The sequence below is a fragment of the Plutella xylostella genome, chromosome 5 (assembly GCF_932276165.1).
Source record: "Plutella xylostella chromosome 5, ilPluXylo3.1, whole genome shotgun sequence".
NCBI lineage: Eukaryota > Metazoa > Arthropoda > Insecta > Lepidoptera > Plutellidae > Plutella > Plutella xylostella.
Genome location: NC_063985.1, coordinates 9,116,525 through 9,136,308, shown reverse-complemented (window position 1 = coordinate 9,136,308; position 19,784 = coordinate 9,116,525). Strand labels below are relative to the sequence as shown.

General features: G+C 36.5%; 2 protein-coding genes and 1 non-coding gene across 3 annotated transcripts in view; 2 read left to right on the top strand and 1 right to left on the bottom strand.

The window, feature by feature from the left end:
• The window catches only part of LOC119692379 (galanin receptor type 3), a 39,902-nt gene that overhangs the window by 7,429 nt on the left and 12,689 nt on the right, over positions 1 to 19,784 (top strand). The gene's annotated exons all lie outside the window — the stretch shown is intronic.
• Trnah-gug lies at positions 7,298 to 7,369 on the bottom strand. The gene has a single exon. It is a non-coding gene; the product is annotated as a tRNA-His (tRNA).
• Positions 13,342 to 16,025, top strand: LOC125488596 (uncharacterized protein K02A2.6-like). Its single transcript, XM_048633397.1, has 2 exons — positions 13,342 to 13,597; positions 14,115 to 16,025. Exons 1-2 carry the CDS (start codon positions 13,543 to 13,545, stop codon positions 15,887 to 15,889), a joined length of 1,830 nt encoding a protein of 609 aa, XP_048489354.1. The 5' UTR covers positions 13,342 to 13,542; the 3' UTR covers positions 15,890 to 16,025.

The following is a 19,784-nucleotide window of genomic DNA, read 5'->3' as shown; positions in this document are numbered from 1 at the left end:
CAGAAAACATGCAGAAAACTCATTTGTGACATATGTAACCCATGGAGTTAGAACTACACAGGTTTACACAGGTATACAGAATATTTAATCTACATTCAGCTCTTATCTCATTTGTGGAATGTACAGCTATGAAATAAAATAATGTGCACTGTATTTATTTCCATTTATAACTGCAGTTATTATTTTAAGTAATTAAAAATTACGTAGTCAGCAAGAGAATAATCATTCATGTGTAATTCAGGGTCAAAGGGTTTGAATCAGGGGGAGTGGATTGGATGCTTATATCTTTGTTTACTGTACTTGCGATAGATAATCTATTTAAAGTAATGCCCCCTTATTCGTCACTTATATAATTTCCTAATACTGCATTAATAGTTTATGCTATAAAAAGTAATATTAAAAATGTAATGTAAATTTAGTAACAGAGCGAAGTTTGAGTCGAATGGTGGGGGAGATTGTAATATTTGTAATAAAATATAAATCAACTAATGCTCAAAACATTATTTTTCCTACACAGACAAGTGGTGGTTCAGGTGCAAAAACATAACCTTTTCACCAATTATAGTGTATTTTTGCCTCGTTATGAGCTAAAACTTTAGTTTTAGCTTACATACTTACTAACTTTAGTAAGTTCCTATTTAATAGTAAATGGTCTTACCATAAAGCACGTTAAATTTACTGTTTAACACACTTGCTAGCGCTAAACATAATAATTTTGAACGTGTGTCTGTGTAAGTTCTGTGTTTAACAAATGTCCCAGTGTATTTCATTTCATCGTTGTATTTTTTTGCTGTGTAATCTCAGAGGCAGTCAGTAGCTACTAATAAAATATGCATTTTGTAGAATTCTCTCGTTTCACTCCGAGTAAGGAAAACGTATTACCATAATGAATAAGTCACCAAGCTCCTTCTTAAACTTCATTTCAAGAGGCCAAGTAAATTTTAGCGTAATATATAAGGGCTGAAAATGGACCAACTGGAACTATGTCACAGCTTTTGATGGGTAGGTCCCTGAGAAAAAGTATAAGGTTGCCAATTCCCATCCACACTCTAGGATTACATCTATTATTAGGTATCAAATTTTGGGCTTATGGTCACTATATTATTATTACGATGATTATGACGATGACGTGCCACGGACAAGTGAGTCGATGTTTAAAGATGGGTGGTTGAGTGGTGGTTGAAAACTGTCCCGCTAATCTTTAAAAATTGTAACATTAATCAAACTGCAGACGATGTCAGACACAGAAGCTGTCTCTTTTGCGGTGAACCCCGTCCTCCATAAAATTACCATTATTTAGATGGGAAGGTTTCTGGGAAGGTCGAACGGTAAGGGTAGTACGGGTCTAGGGAAGGAAGGAAAGAAGAATGCAAGAAACGAAGTTGTCCAACTCGTCACGTCACATCTTTTGGTGACAAACGACTTCCGAGGCCTTGCCTTGTCCATCCTAATTGCAACCTTACAAGTCCGTACCTATTTATAACTTACTTCTAAGTTGTTTTTTATGTACAAGTATGCGTCTATGGTTCGTGCGGTACGAACTTTTAATAACGATATATTATTTTCATATACCTAGTTTATTTAGGTATATTAAACATAATAAGTATAAGTTAAAAAAAAAGTTATATGGTCCCAGTAATATAAGTTACCTATCTACGTTCTTTGAAAATGGTACTCGTAGCAAAGGTAAATACTGTGGCAAAGAAATAAAGGTGTTATCTGTATATCAATTGAGCAAAATCACAGGGTGAAATATTTGTGTCGTGTCCACACTGGCACTAGTGCGATCTGAGTGACATTTAATTTCAATAGAAGCCCCGTAGTGACCGTTGAATGTCATTTCATTTGCTAAGTGCAGGTGCCGAGTTCACATCGCTTGTTGAATTGACAAACTGTTAAATGAGTCAATCAATTAGGTATATGATTAGTAATGCATGTACCATTTCAATAACTCTGCCTGCCGATCACCGGAAAATTATCTCTGTGGACAGGATTGTAAATAACATAGGTACTTGAAAATAGTAAAATAATAATAATTGATAAATTCATGAGTTCGGTCCGGAGAAGTTATTTATTTGCGTTCTGTATATTCTACGTTTTACGAGAATTTGGCCTTAACCAATGATAAATATATTTTCATGAAGAAGATGTTCTGGGAGACTAAAAATAAAACGTGTTAAAAAAACATTGAATATGAGGAAATTATGTCATAAAAAAAAGCTGAGTAAAGAGAAAAATCCCAACGCCAATTTACTACCGTCCGCCGACATAAAATTTCACTTTATCTTCCATCTTGTTGTTTCATTTCAGACACATGGCGCTGTGTTGGGATGGCTTCTATTGTTATTGAAATCCCGCAAAATACTATTTGGCTTGGTTAGAAAGGTCTGGAAAAGTGCCAATCACTTTTTGAATTCAGAACAGCGAAACGAGGCAATTGTGAATAAAATTCGTACACAAAATGTCCACGGACTCAGGCCCGCAGCTTCTGAACAGGATAATATTGTACTAGCAAATGCTACTTTGTCGTCGATACTTACACAAATTAGTGAAGAATCAGAAAGAGTTTAATTATGAGTTCTAACCAAATGAAACAAACAAAGAGCTATAAATTATATGTGATACATATTTCTAGTAGTCAAGAAATTACTAGAAGTTCTAAAAATACGTGTCGTATATAGCTAATTGGAATAAGGGATCAAAACAAACCCTATCTCTCTATATGATATCTTTAAACCCTATATGTATGTATTAAAGGGTTACCTTTGTATTACACCTACTCACATGCTCACCTGACTAAAACACGTATCTGCGAGGGTAGCAATTAATTAACTAATTAATTTATACACCCGACAAACCTACGTATTAATTGGAGCGAAATAAAATCACGCTAAATTCGAATAATTACGGAGGGTTCGTAACTCACAACACATTAACGAAACAACGAATTATTCGTCAATGATATACCTGTAAGTAGTAGGTAAGTAAATTTAAGTAATTTAAGAAAATTTTCATTTAATTCTATTATATTTTATTGTATTTTTATTAGATCACGTTACAAAACAAAATACCTAAAGAGTATTACAGTATTTAAAAATTCATACAGCGATCCCCTTAGTCATCTACTAATTCTATTTTTAATCACTAATCTAAGTCGCACAATACCCTTTTTAAACACCCCGTATACAAGATTGTACAGGTATATTTCACCGGATGTCACCTTCCGTCACCATGTCTTCCCGCTAAGATTACATAGGGCTTTACATGCCTTATGTTATGTGGGAGAAAAGTGGCTATTCATGCTGCATCTAACATATATACATAAAGGTAGCTAGGGTGTGTAGAAATGTAACAATGGGGAGTAATTTCGCACATCACCTACTAAATTATAACCTTGTCATTGTTGCTTCGAACACGTACGTAAGGTTTGCTTAGACTTAGACGCTTCGAGTTCGGTTTTCAAGTAGAAATATGAACTTGTGGTGCATAAATAATTATATCACTATCTCTTTTATTGAAAACATAGCTCATCTTTCGACATACTCGCCTCGAAAATGAAAATACCTGTTCCTACAACAGATAAAGAACAAAAAGTACTTTATTCATAAAAAAGAGAATTACTTTCACGTTAATCGGATAATACAGGCGCTGACAAGCACTCTGAAAAAGAAATATTCTACTTCTTTTTCAGAGTGCTTGTTATTGTGAATGGTAATCATGGACGCTATTGAATACCATTCATTATATTACGTTCATATTTCTTAGCTTTAGAATAGCTTAGCTCAGAATTTACTGCAATAAATGGTGACCGTTTGAAATTGAAACTTCAAACTTCGTTCCTTATTGAATCCTGTGTAGATTTATCTCGGGAGGGGACGAGAGGCATCCGTGCGATCAAGATCACAGCATTACTACTTCAATGTACGTTCAATGCCAAATACAAACCCAAAGCACGACACGCCAAGCTTATAACACTCCTGGAGCAAAAAAGACGGTAAGTAGTTGTCTAAATAACGATTCCCCCTGGTAGCGTAGCACCCAGCTGAGCGGGAAATGAGGAAGCGGAGTATTCTCCACCCTCCACTCCTCATCTCGCATGCTCTCTGCGGCGTAGTGTGCCGTAAGGCCTGCACATTTTAATTTGAGGGCTCTTCTACATGTATGTAGCTCTACTATCTAAATGGTCTATTTTGGTTGAATGTTACAACTTTGGGTAGGGCAAACGCATATTATGGTTCCAACGTCATAGGTACACCAAGCTAGCCGTCCGCTTTTCAGTCACGTATGATAGTTACCAAACCATTATGCCTCGTGAATAAACATAGAGGACTTCACCTGCCCTGGCCCAGCCACTACACCACCCTCTCATACGGTAAAAAAATTAGGAATTATTATTTTTTTATCTTACATACAACATTAATAAGTACTGGTTTTATGCAATTTTTACTCACATTAGTAGCTTTCAGAAGTTTTCCCTTATCATAAAAAAACACGGTCAAACTCGCAGGCTAGGTTAGGAATATACATTCCCGAACGAATCTGACATCCACTACAACCCAACGACCGAGTTCCGGCAACTATTTGGCAGCGTCCGCCGGGACTAGTCGAAAACATCCCTGTGAACATAAACTACTACAGACTAGCGCTGCACAGTGTTTCGATAATTTTATAACTTTGTGAAACCCTAAATTTTACATATTTGATAACTTATACTCGCAACCTATCACGTGAGTACAAAATGTACAGCGAAAAGCGGGTGACTCACCTCTGACTACCCCTCCGGGGATTACAGTCGTGAGCATATGTATGAATGTTAAATCAAGTCTTTAGGTTACACGATGGCAAATACGCGTTCCTAGAGTCCAGTAGTCAACTTTGCATCAGTATGTCAATCGCGAAAAAAATTACACTTCCGATAAGTCCGCAAATCGTATGACATCTTGATCTGCGATATAATAACCACTGAGCCATCCCCGGTCCGACAAAAATTTAAACTTTATCAAAACATCGCACATAACACACCACTACGTTCAACAGTATTACTCGTGTGCTCCTTTTTAGCGTCGGCAAAACAGATCGATGCAGACTGTACCGTAAAATTAGTACGTGTGCTGCTCCCTTTGTGTGTTCGCAGTTGGGTGAAGACAGCCTCTCCGGGGACTGACAGCCTTCGTCATAAAATCACAGCGGTTGTAGCGGTAGCTTAGATTAACGATATACGAACAAGATGGTCTGTCACATACAAAAACAAAGCAGACAGATTTTGTCTGCAGTTTGTTTACATTCAAACTGTTTTAAGTTCAATCTAATGACACATGTCATTACACATATTGTATCAATTAATCCTAACTAATATTATTAATGCGAAAGTAACTGTGTCTGTCTGTCTGTTACTCTTTCACGCCAAAACTACTAAAGTGATTTGAATGAAATTTGGTATTACATACGGTCTAGACCCTGGGAAAGAATATAGGCTACTTTTTATCCCGGAATTCCCACGGGAAAACTTTTTAAGGCGAAGCGAAGCGCGCGGGAACAGCCAGTAAAATCATAAATCTTCTAACCGCACCAATTCAAAATAAGAGCTCAGTGCTAGAAGTGGGTTGTTGTTTGACGAGACGTTTATTTTGCACTGACACTCCGTCTAGTTGGTATTAAATATCGTGGGTTTTAATGTAACGAGTCCCGTTTTATTGTTGCTGATTTGCGCTTAGTAGCTTGCGCACTCTGTTAGCTGAAGTGTGCAATGATATGGGATCTTGTTAAAGCGGTGTTGTAAGTACTTAATAGGGTTTCACGGAATCAAGTAAATGAGAAAAATACCAAACTGCGGTAGGTGAATATATTCTGAAAGTATGATTGCTACATTATATTAATAGGTACCTATGTTTCTATCACATTCATTTTCTTTTGTATAATTCCTCTCCTCTGAGGTAGTTTGGAAGAAATTACTCTTAGTAATAAGGCCGCCATTTGTACCGTCTATTTTGTGCATATTCTACTTATAGTAATTTCTGTGTTTGTGTGCAATAAAGAATTATCTATCTATCATTCAAATGTATACCTGGCAGTAAATCCATTCAACCACGGTGGGTTACTCGTTCCAGGTAAATTTACTTTAACTGATGAATTCGGAGAACATGGTTAAATAACAGATAATTAACAAACCCAAGTAAATTTCTGTTTTATTATGTTTCATGATTTATGTTATTCTGAGAGAATACCTTAATTTATTTTAGGTAACGAATTATCTAATTATATAAACCTTAGCTATTTTTAACATCCACTGTACTAGACTAGATTTCCATCATATTCTTCCCTTCAGTTGAGCTATTCTTAAATCCTCAGTTTTAAAGAAGTTCGTAAATAATCCAACATACGTAACAAGTACTTACGTACGTATCCAGTAACGAACAGGTGCCTGCGTTATACAGGAACCCTGTTGTTAAGCACAGGCAATGCTTAGAGAATAGCCCCCGAGACACAATAAAGCACGTGTAGAACAGATACAGAAACCAGTGTTGTCGTAAGGAGCACGTGAGGCGAATAAAGTGGATATTTTCCGTTCATCTCACGTTACATATAGGTACCTACCTAACCTATCTTATCTGCCGTTAGATGGAAGGAAAAAGCCGAGAACAGTTTAGGAAAATAGTAAAACGGAAAAGCGTTATGCAACAGCCTAACATGCTACATAAGCTCACTGAATAATGGAATATACACCAAAAATAATATCTTATTCTATCTATTATTTTATCGGTGTGTTTACGTGTACCTGGTTTACTCGAATGGAACCTTTGTGCAGGAAACATATCCGCACCTCAATGTTTTTTTGGGGGGTTCGCACTGCGCACATCTATATAGAGGTGCACTGTGCAAATTTTATCACGATGTTTTCCTTCACCCTATAAGCGATATTACTACACTTAAATCAAACATCCATTCCTTGTTAAACTAATATTATTTAGACAATAAAAAAGAGCGTTACCTTACTGAGCTACCACCGCTCAAAGCTTGAAGCCAAAGTATTTCCGCTTGTAATTTAATAAGTAAATACTGAGGAACATTTGTCAGAAATGGATACTTTACATTTGGCAACTTTGGCACTCTTGGCATCCGGCCAGGATAAAATGAAGATAAGCATTTTCTTTCTGTAATAGTAATGGCTTTTTACGTGGGCGAATGCGATAATTAGGGAAATGTATCTGATATTTATGGGACAATTTGTTGTATAATTTAGCTAAGGAGCCAGTTATAAAATTACAAAAGATATGCTCCGCCGTGACAGTGAGTGCACTGCCGTGACCAGGATTCGAACCTGGGTTACTACGGCCACAACGTAGGGTCCTAACCACTAGACGATCACGGCTGTCGGAGCTGATACGCATAATGCCAAATAAATTAACCGGTATCTGAAAGTACGAGTGAAAGGCACCAATTTAATTATTTTTTGCGCAACGGACATCGGACTCACACCAACGATTTTATGTGCCAGCCAGCATTGATTTTAAATGTTTGTTTCACTGTTAATTTTGTTATCAGCCGTAAAGCTAATTGGACTGGATTTTGTCAAAATATTTTTTTTACTCATTTTGACGATCGGGATTTGAAAGGCAACACAACAGGTACAGCACTCAAAGTCACTTTTAACTTCGACAGCGACATAGCTTTTGTAATTTAATTTGCGTTTGAAGTTTATTAGGTCGGGTTTCTTTAATTACTATTAAAGTAAGATTTAAGCAAGTCGGACAAGGGTACTAGAGACGGTGATAATAAAGTAGGTTAGTACTTGTAGTCTAAAAAGCGTGTTCAAACGTCTCTAGAGATATCAATCTGACCTTCTTGCGCAAAAGAGATAAGACAGGAGCTCGGAGTAGATTGACAGCTATGTGGGTACATAAGTAGGTACGTAGGTACATAATAATAGGTATTAGGCACCTACTTATTGGAAAACTCTTACTACTTACTACGACTCTTAGAAATTACGTTTACCATCGCCAGATTTCTCATGAGAAAAGTTGAAAAACGTCCACGTAGAGAAACAGTAAGAACATTAATATGTAATGCAATACTGGAAATCGGCTAATATCATAGAGCTCTCTTTAAGTAGTCCTTAAGCAGATTGTCCCAAATTAGTAAGTGTAATTGAGTTAGCATTAGGCACATATGCCTAGATTATTTCTATTGTATTACCCGGCTGCGTCTGAGGAAGGTTTGGCCTGACCGCACTTCTCGAGACAGAGTGAGATGGTGCGGTAAATGCTACCACCGACCGGGAATTATAACCGAATTATGGTCACCCTAGCGTGTGTCCAAATAAGTTATGAGCTCAAAATTTACGAAATGAATTGCTTTCCCATACAAAGATTGTTTACACATATATTATATAAATACGTGAATTGTTGTTTTTTTGTATAGATAAGATAGTTAAATCAATTGACATGATTTTGCGAAATTGAGAAAAAAAATCACACTCATAGGACTTACGACTCTTATATAAATATTTTAATATGTAATTATAATTGTATAGGGCCACAACTAATCGTCCCTTGATCAAATAATTATACCTAATACCGCTAAAGGAACACACTGAAGGCTCTTAGCACTAGAAGCTAGATGAATCATATTATGTTTTTTTCAAAGAGAATAATTTACTGTCATATATCTTTTCAGGCTAGAGATTATATGGGACGTACTAATAGGTGCCTCCTTCTACACCTAATGAGAGTAACTTAAATCCCAAAGTACAGCAATTTGTGTTAAAATACGCAACCATTTGTATTTTGTTTTGTTCACATTTAATATAGCTAAACTTTGCTTGCTGGTGCGTAAACGATCATTACAGGATTTGTTAATTATTATTACGCATGCTAGTCTATCTGAGTATTATAATTATGATTTTGTGTTTTAAAGATAATTGAATGAGTATTATAAATATATAGATCATTCTGCGAACCTTTTTTGGCAGCCTTAATTAAATCGAATCCAAATACAATAAAATCAAGAATGCTTCTGTCAAGAAACTTTTTCATTCATAGCGAGTGTACTTATACAGTTCTGCTGCTTGCCTACTTACGAAAAATATAGTAGAAAAATAACTCAAAAGCCCACAATGTTGGTTTAGGATGTAAAGCCTTAATTAAAATACCTTTTTATTCGGGATTCCACGGGTCACATGGTAAACTAAACCGTATTTTTATGCAAACCTTTTTATGAAAGGATATGGTTTTGCGGCGAAAGTAGCGAGAGTGATTCAGTTATTTCCTTTACATAATACATTTTGATTAGTTAGATAAGTGTGTCTGAATAAATAGTTAAACATTTTTTCACTTTGACTTTGAGGAGTTCACCAGCGAATTTTTATACGATACGAAAAAAAATAGGTAGGTATAGGAAAGTTTGGAATTTGTCATTAATCTGATCGAAAGTTAGTTAGTTTCACCTTTTAAAACTTTATCATATTATTAATGCTAACTATATGAGCGGTGGTAGCTCAGTCGGAGCGGTGGTAGCTCAGTCGGGTAAGCGCCCGCTTCTCACGCCAGAGATGCGGGTTCGATCCCGGAGCTGACATGTACCAATTAGTTCTTTTAACTTAAGTACAATGTATACCATCGCTCTTACGGTGAAGGAAAACATCGTGAGGAAACCTGCATATCTAGATCTAGCACATCTAGATATGTGAACCCACCAACCCGCAGTGGACCAGCGTGGTGGGAAAAATGGTCCAAGCTTAGGAAGGCAGTTTAGACCTTGGGGATATGCACAAAGGTTCCATTCGAGAGAGCCAGGTGCAGGTACTTACACCCCCACAGAGAATAGAATAGAATAGAATAACGCTAACTATGTAATTTTTTTTTTTCATAAAATATATTATTTAGTTAAATACTAAGTAGCAACTAAAACAACTTACACCAAACCTCATCAAGCAAATAAACCGGCGTTATAATAAGGAAAAAACCTTAGTGAACCCATTACATGTGAGTACAAGAGTAGGTACGAGTACGACTTACTCGTAGCCATCTGACATGTCAGCGGGAGATGCCTCCCGATTCATCTTCCCTTCACACATCCCTCCGAGAAAAATACTAGCCAAGTCTACAGGGTGTGAAAAAAGGGAAAGCCGAAAGGGAGTAATTCTGGGGCTGCCACCACCGAACATTAGCAATTAACAATCCTTAAGCAGCGTCGCTCGCTTGTCTGACGTACAGTGCCACAAACTTATCTGTTCCGGTGACAGCTCACATAAATGTCTAATATTTCTTATTTCTATAAGATTTTAAGTTTTCTCGTATTGTTAATTCGCTGTTGCGGTGTTAATAAATCAATCTCACCTTTTACAATATACAATTCATTAGTAAGTAATGAGATATGGATCAATTTAGTTCGCTCTCACCGGAACAGATAACAGATTTGTCGCACTGTAACTCATATGGATCTGACAGATTTTTGACAGGCGAGTGACGCTTATTAAGTTGTCGGGTGGTACAATAGCAGGGAATCTACAAGTCTTTTGAATACTCTTGGAAAAAAATGTAAAAAAAAATCTCCATGGAAAACTCGTTGCCAACGTTTTATTTTTATTATGGCAAGTTTTACGCATTTCTAAGAGTCGTAGAGAAACATAAGTTGTTTATAATGGCGTGTTGAGTCGGCCCTTTCGGCTTACTATACCACTTGTGTAGATAGAAATACCTTTATGCTAGGTTTTGTAGTAGGTACTAATGTTTGATAATATACCTGCTCTCATTAGGCTATGTAAAGTTGTACTTAGTTCCTAATACATATGTTATTTATTGTTTAAAATGATCTCAATTTATATAGATTTTTAATTCTGTTTTTTTTTAATGTTGTATTTTATGATTCTTTTTGTTTAATTTTAATTGTATTTGTTGAATGCTAAATTCTATTTTGTAAATACATAATTGTTGTACTACCTAGCAATAATCGCGTGTTGGCCATAGCTGTTAAGCATTATTGTTTTTATAATAAATAAATAAATATATTATTTAGTATGTTTCTGTGGACTACGCCTCACACTGTAAAATCGTATCAATTACAATACATAACCGAAAAACTTTCAACTCCATTAGCACTGTGTCGCAAATTACACAATACATTAACTATGATCACGTATTAGCATTGTAGAATTACTGTTAATATTTGAAAATCTTACGCAGAATTGTAAGCCTTTGACGTTTTCTCTTTATCCCGTTGTACGTTTTACATTCGTACGAGTTTGTCTCTATATTTTGTACACAAAAGGTGTACTTAAGTGTATATAGGTAAGCTTTTACCGGCAGAAATGAAAGTTGTAAGCAACGCTGAACATTAACAAGCCGCTTAATTCCCCTTTGTGACGCCGGAGCTAAAGTTCATTTAGCTAAAGGGCTATTTTATTTAAATTACAAATCTTTGTTACTCTATCTTTGAACTGCGTGAAGGTTGTGGGTGTAAGGAATGATAAATGGCGAAATTGTTTGCTTTAGCCAAAAGCCTTAGTTTCAGGTCTGTAAGTAAAGTAATACCTACATATATACATAGGTATATATATAACTATAACACATACATTCTTAGGGTTAGAAGTACATTAATCCAGTTAGTTATCTAACGAATATTAAGAACGCGACGGCAAATGGCTGTGACGGAGATGCAATGTGAAAATATAAGTTATTTTTCCTTATGTTATGTTATATATAAAGTATGGAAACAAAAAGAAGAATGAGTCCTATGATCTCACACATGACTGCACCTCTAACGGATAGTAAAATGCCCGGCTTTTGTTTGTATGCTTGGGTATCTTTTATTATGAATTGTATAAGTATCAATGTTTGAAAACAAAAATACGATGTTCATTCGCACCCAAGTATCTCTAGAAAGAAATTTATGTTTTATTTTACATTTATTGTTCATTTGTTATTTTTACATAGATCTCAAAATACATAAATTTACTATACTAAGGATAATTGTTACGTATGTTGCGTTCTATGGTTCTACTGAGACAAGGGATAGACAGATGGTTTTGGGATACACGTGGTAGGATAAACACGCGTTTTTGCCAACCAAAGATATTACGTAGAAAAAATATATACAGGTGATTGCTAAGTCGATGTATTCCTTTAAATGGGTTTTATAACTGGTCTTTGTAGAGCTCCGATCCGTTTACTAATTATTGTTCTCCGATAGCGCGGTTCCTCAAAAGCACAGATCCACGACAAGGTTGCTTCACCGAAATAATGCTTGTGGGATACGATAGATACTTTTGAAATTTCACTAACTAAGAGCTTCCCTTTTCATCAAAATTACGAATGCACATTTTACTTATTTATGTGTAGAGATTGGACCATATTTTATGTGGATAACGAAACATATGGAATTTAATAAATATTCATGACGTACATATACGTATAAATTAATTCTTGCCTCGTTGATTATTGTAGTGTATGGGTGTGTGCGTGTATCTATGACATGCACGCATACACCTATGCACTCTGTCGTCTCGGGCACACGCTCAGGTGAGTGGTAAGCTGGTGGGGCAGCGGGGGCTCTCTGCCCTGCTTGCCTCCACCAGCGACGGACGTATTGCGTGTGTGCGGAGCCGATACCTAAATGTTGCGGTGCTGTATCTCGTGTGTTCTTAACGAAGGACACTACATTTTGGCGACGAGGACAAACAACAAACTGTGAGTACATTAATTCGTACATATTTTGAAAAAAAAAAAAAAAACAAAGGTATTGGCGGGCTGCATTAGTTAATGACTCAGCGGTCCATATTACCATATAGCAAATAGGTATCTTATTGTAATGGCTGGGCACAAGGTATTTTCAATATACTCACCTAATTACCTACCCAAATGGTTGAAAACATGATAGATAAACAAAGTGCACTGTGACTGTTCCATAGAAGATAAGGTTATTTATTTCAGTTTTATCAGAGATCATTGTAATATAATAAGTACAAAAAAATAAATAAACATTAAGTATTTATTTATTGGGTACTAATACGTAAACAATTGTGTACTTAAGTAGTTTCAGAAAATGTGTGTTACTATTAAACATGCTTATAAAAGTACATATACATACACATTAACTATTTTCATGTTTCATCGTTAAAATTCGTCGTTAATAAACATAGGTTATTTTGGGGAAGAGTAGGTATAGTATAATTTAATGTGTCCACGATAGGAACTTATCATAGGGGTACCTGCATAAATAGTGTATCTTAGTCTATAAAGAAAAGACAGTAGATTATTATTATTTTTTATTAAAAACAATTATGTATTTACATAGTGAAGCTAATAGAACCAAGACTATAATATAATATTTATAATATACCTAATATAAACGTGTACAAAATATATAATAAGATAATGAAATTACTCCTACAAACTGACGGGTAGAAACATGTTCTATATAACATGTTTCCGTGTAGGTACATAATAATATGAAACTAACTGCAGTGTGCAATATAGTGTGGATCAACTATTACAACAGATACTTACATCACTATCATAAATTCTCTATTCATCTACAGGTTGACCAATGGCAAACCTCACGTTAGAGAAATTCGAATGTGACGGCGAAACTGGATCAGTAGGTATTAGGGCATGCAATACCGGAACAATTTTGAATACCGGTATTGAGTTCCGGTATTACAACTCAATACCGGGATCCCGGTATTAATACCGGTTTTAGACTTCCTTGTAATAAATGGCATATACTGTGTTTAAAGGTCGTATACGTCAAAATAAAACAAGAAAATGCAATCATATTCTGTATTTTGTTGTAGATTTTTTGAGAATTCAGTTTTAGAGTTTAAATTTTAGAATAAATTATTTTTTTACATCCGGTATCGGTTTACGCATGGTCAACAGTAGATTTCTAGCAGCCGAAAACTGCATTAAACGATTGGGAACAAGTGCGCTTTCACAGTATATAGGAAAACAAGGCTAACTAAATCTTAATAGTTTTATTTATAGCCCAAAAAAAGTCCGATTCCGGTATTACTTCAATACCGGTATTAACTTTCAATACCGGTTTTGAAAAAAGCGGGAATTTAGTCCGGGATCCCGGTATTACGGATACCGGTATTGCGGTATTGCATGCCCTAGTAGGTATACGATGGGAGCGCTGGAAACGGAGCCTGAATATTTACTTGGAAGCCGCCAAAATAGACACAGCTGCTCAGAAACGTGCAAGCTTGTTACACTTTGGAGGACCCGAGCTTCAGGAGATATTCTTCAATATACCTGGAACCGAAGACGGCGCAAGTAAAGAAGGAGACGTGTTCACGTCTGCAATTGCTATATTAGATGCTTATTTTGCTCCTAAACAAAGCAAACGTTTTGAAAGACACATCTTTCGACAGATAAAGCAAAAAGAAGATGAGAAATTTGAAAAATATCTAGTAAGATTAAGACAGCAAGCTAGCAAATGTCAATTTACTGATGTAGAAGACCATCTAATCGACCAGATCATAGAAAAATGTTATTCAGAAGACTTACGGAAGAAGATACTCCGATCTGGTGACAAGATCACCCTGAATGACATAGTGTCAGAAGCTAACGCGTTGGAAGCAATACATCGGCAACTCGAAGGATTCGATCGCAAGGGACATAACCACACAACTCAAGCAGTTAATGCTATTGAAACAAGAAAGACAGAAAATGAGACGCAGAAGAAGAAAGAATGTTTCAGATGTGGTAGCTGGAGTCACCTTGCCTACGATGACAGATGCCCGGCAAAAGGAAAGAAATGTCTGCAATGCGGGAAGATGGGGCACTTTAAGGCACATTGTAAAACCAACCCATTGAAGAGGAAATTCGAGGAAAAGACAAAACAAGATAAAAGCAGGCAAGATGCAAAGAAATTTAAAAGATCAGATAAAGAAGTAAGAAATATAGAAGAATACGAAGGAAAACATTCGGGGGATGACACTGTCGATTACGTGTTTAACATTGACGATGATGCAGTAGTTACCTGTAAAGTAGGCGGAGCAGAAGTAAACATGTTGATTGATTCTGGATGCAAACACAACTTAATTACGGATAAGACATGGACAGAATTGAAGAAAAAGAAAGTAAAGGTTACAGACCAGATACCAAGGCCCGAAAAGACTTTTTTAGCATATGGGAGTAAGACTCCACTGAAGTTATTGGGGTCTTTTCGGTCTGAAATTGAAAAAGCAAACAAAAGCAAGAACACCATCTTCTACGTGGTAGATGGAGGAACCCGCGATCTTTTAGGAAAGCAAACAGCCATTGAATTAGGGGTGCTGAAAATTGGACTACAAGTCAACCAAATAGGAGAGCAGAGTTTCCCAAAATTTAAAGATGTGCTGGTGCAAATTCCAATAGATAAGCAAGTGACTCCGATTGCACAGCCTCATAGAAGAATCCCTATTCCCCTAGAAGAGAAAGTGAATGCAAAGATAGAGGAACTTCTTAAAAAAGATATTATAGAGAAAGTCAATGGGCCTTCGAGTTGGATATCTCCTATTGTCCCAATACTAAAAGAGAGTGGAGATATTCGCCTTTGTGTAGATATGCGACGCGCAAATTCAGCGATATTGCGGGAAAATCATCCTCTCCCTACAATTGACTGTTTATTACCAAAGGTACATAAGGCGAAAGTATTTAGCGAACTGGACATACAAGACGCATTCCATCAGGTTGAAATACACCCAAATTCGAGACATATAACCACATTCATTTCGAGCAAGGGCTTTTACCGTTACAAGAGGCTAATGATTGGTATCACTTGTGCACCTGAAATATTCCAAAAAACGCTGGAACGAGTACTAATAGAGTGCGAAGGAGTGATAAATTTCATAGATGATATTTTAATCTATGGAGAGACACGAGACGAGATCAACATGATCAGACACTGAAAAAAGTGATGGATGCTTTAGACAAGAACAATGTTGCGCTGCGAAAAGAAAAGTGTATCTTTAATACGGATAAAGTTCACTTTTTAGGTCATGAGCTTACTGAACAAGGTGTTCGACCTCTGGATAAATATCTGGATACAATCAAAGAGTTTAGAGCTCCGGAAACAATATCCGAATTACAGAGTTTTCTTGGACTCATCAACTATGTTGGGAAGTGGATTCCAAATCTCGCTACAACAACAGAACCGTTAAAAGAACTGTTGCGGCAAAAATCGGGAAGAAATACAAATATTAGCGAGTTATGGGGACACAGTCAGCAAACAGCTTTTAATACTTTAAAAGCTGCGCTTGGTGACATACCTAACCTGGGATATTACAGCGTTACGGATAAGACTCTAGTATTTGCAGATGCTAGCCCTGTTGGTTTAGGCGCGGTGCTTGTACAACTTAACAAAGATGGCCCGCGCATTATTGCCTATGGAAACAAAACTCTAACGGATTGCGAAAGGAGATATTGTCAAACAGAAAAAGAAGCTCTGGCGTTAGTATGGGCGGTCGAACATTTCCACATGTTTCTGTATGGAAAAACGTTTGATCTGATCACCGACCACAAACCCTTGGAGGTCATATTTGGACCCAAGTCAAAACCATGTGCAAGGATCGAACGTTGGATATTAAGACTGCAATCGTACAAATACAGGGTGGTTTACCGTCCGGGAAAGAACAATATAGCTGATCCGCTATCACGGCTCTGCAAAGTACATAAGACATCAAATGATAGTGACTATGTGCAAAGAATAGTAGAAGAACTAAGACCGGTAGCGGTTTCACTTAGCGAAATCGAAGAATACTCAAGACTTGACGAAGAGATACAGAAGGTAAGAAAAGGAATTTTCAATAACGATTGGGATGAAACAGTGAGAAACTACAGAATATTTGAAAATGAACTTTGCTTTTGTGGGGACATACTTCTTCGAGGTACCAAAATGGTAATTCCCAAACAATTGCGGGAACGTGTACTGACTGCTGCTCACGAAGGCCATCCGGGAATTGTGGCTATGAAGCTCAGACTTAGAACCAAAGTGTGGTGGCCTAGGTACGATAAAGATGCAGAGAAGATGGTCAAATGCTGCAGAGGGTGCACACTTGTATCTGCACCAAACCCACCTAACCCTCTTAAAAGAAGGGAGTTACCAAGTCATCCTTGGGTAGATATTGCCATAGATTTACTAGGCCCTCTACCTTCTGGGGATCACCTATTGGTAGTCATCGACTATTACTCACGCTATAAAGAAATAAAAATCTGTCGGGATATTAGTAGCAAAGAGATGATCAGACTACTCAAAGAGATCTTCAGCCGCCTAGGTTGCCCCGTTTCAATGACCTCAGATAATGGCAGACAATTCGTCAGTGAAGAGTTCAACTCTTTCTGCAAAGGGAACAACATCAAATTGCTACATTCTGTCCCGTACATGCCTCAGCAAAATGGTGAAGTTGAAAGGCAGAACAGAGACATACTAAAAAGACTAAGGATATGTCAAGCCGAAGGAAACAAAAACTGGAAGGAAGCACTGCTGGATTACCTCAGTATGTACAATAGTACTCCACATAGCGTTACAGGGCAAGCACCGGCAGAAATGTTCTTCCGAAGAAAATTCAGGGACAAAATTCCTATGATAGAAGATGTTCATCATAGAGTAGAGGACATGGACATAAGAGATAAAGATAAAGAACAGAAAGATAAGGGCAAAGAATATGCAGACAGAAAAAGAAGAGCACATGACAGTGACCTAAGTCCAGGCGATAAAGTCTATGTAAGAAATATGAACAAAACAAATAAACTAAGTTCCAATTTTGAAGCCACATCACACACGGTTACTAATCGTGTTGGTGGAGATGTTGAAATACAAAATGATGAGACCGGTCATCAACTCAGACGTAACGTGATACATTTAAAAAGAGTCGAAGGCAATTGGTAAGTTTTGCAAGATGCAGGTCGCGAAACAGGCACTGAAGGTGAACCTAGCGTAGAAAACCAGGATTATGAAGATTAAAATAAAAAAAGAGAGATAGAGAGGTAGATGGATGAGTATGATGATTAAAATTTAGGTGATTAGTCACAAGGAGGAAAAAGAAAAATCAATTAATTCAATCTTATTAGTCAATCATTGAAGCTCAAATAATAATTATAATTAAATATTGGTAATGACAAGGTAGAAGCATCACTAGAGAAGTCGAGTTAAGGTGCCTTCGTAGTAATAAAGGAAGGCAAGTGATTGAAAAATATAAACTATGATAAAATGGAAGCGAAGGAAGCAAATGAAGTGAAGAAAGCGAAGGAAGTGGAGGAAGTGAGGGAAGTAGAGGAAGTGAGGGAAGCGAAGGAAGCGAAGGAAGTGAAGGAAGCGAAGGAAGTGAAGGAAGCGAAGGAAGTTTCATACATAATAATTATATTTATGAAGTTGGAAGCTTGAAGTTAATAGATACATTAAAATTAAATGATGATTTTGAGATGCAATTAAAAAGTTTTATTTGGATATTCGACGACGAAGTTAATTATAAATTAAATAAATTAAAACAAGGAAGGGATGTAGTGTATGGGTGTGTGCGTGTATCTATGACATGCACGCATACACCTATGCACTCTGTCGTCTCGGGCACACGCTCAGGTGAGTGGTAAGCTGGTGGGGCAGCGGGGGCTCTCTGCCCTGCTTGCCTCCACCAGCGACGGACGTATTGCGTGTGTGCGGAGCCGATACCTAACTGTTGCGGTGCTGTATCTCGTGTGTTCTTAACGAAGGACACTACAATTATATTCAGGATATTATTAAAAGGATACGAGTATGTTAATGGGTGGGTGACAGAACTTAATATTTTTTCTCGTTTTTGGAAATTCGCTGGCAAAACTTTTCTTCAAAAACGTTATTATTACCTTATATCGTAACCAAAAACATAAATATTGAAAGTCTACCTAAAGGTATTCAGTTGTTACAACTACAACCAATAAAAGGGACCTACTTCAGAATAGCACATTCATTTCGATTAGTTACAGTCAGTAGAAGAGATATATTAATGCCTCATTGGCGATTTGATACACAAAGATTTTAATTAATTTATACACTGAAAGGTGAATGTCATGAAAAATAATAACCTATAGAGATAGTTTACTTGTTCACATGGTGGCACAGATATATTTTTGCTGACTGTACATATTGAAAAATAAAACCAACTGTTTCTTCATTGAGAAAAATCAATCATTTATTCAAGATTATAATATAAATTAACATTTAACTGTTTCTTGTATTTTTTCTTTGCGCAGTTCCAGGGTAGGTATGTAATATCAATATTGACATTAGCACATGAATCGGGGCGGGCCGCTTGTATTTTACTATTGGGGAAATTGGGTTATGTAGGGCCGGGGTCGGTAGCTATTTTATTCTTATTTGGGTATATTGATACATGCCTAAAACCCAACCAAACCAATGCGCACATTTGTACACGTTAACTCGTTTTAACCAATAAATACCTACCGTAGCATACTACGTTATTTTTACAAGATTATTTTTTAAACGAACGTTATTAAATTAAAAAACGATTTAATATAAATTATACCTCCTGTCTGCTAATTCATGATATCCAATTACCCAGTTCATCAATCATACTGAAATTTAACTGAATTTCATTTATTAAAATTGTAGAATTTCGCTGTTAATATTAATTTATGTTCAATCTCGTGTACCTATGGCTGTATGAGCGCCGATTTTATTTGAGAAATTATGATTTATTTGTAGTTTTACTAATATAATTATACATACACAGATTAAATATAGCTTTCTTAGGTACCATCTACTTATCAGTCGTTAACTTTACCCATTGGAAACAAAAATAAATTATT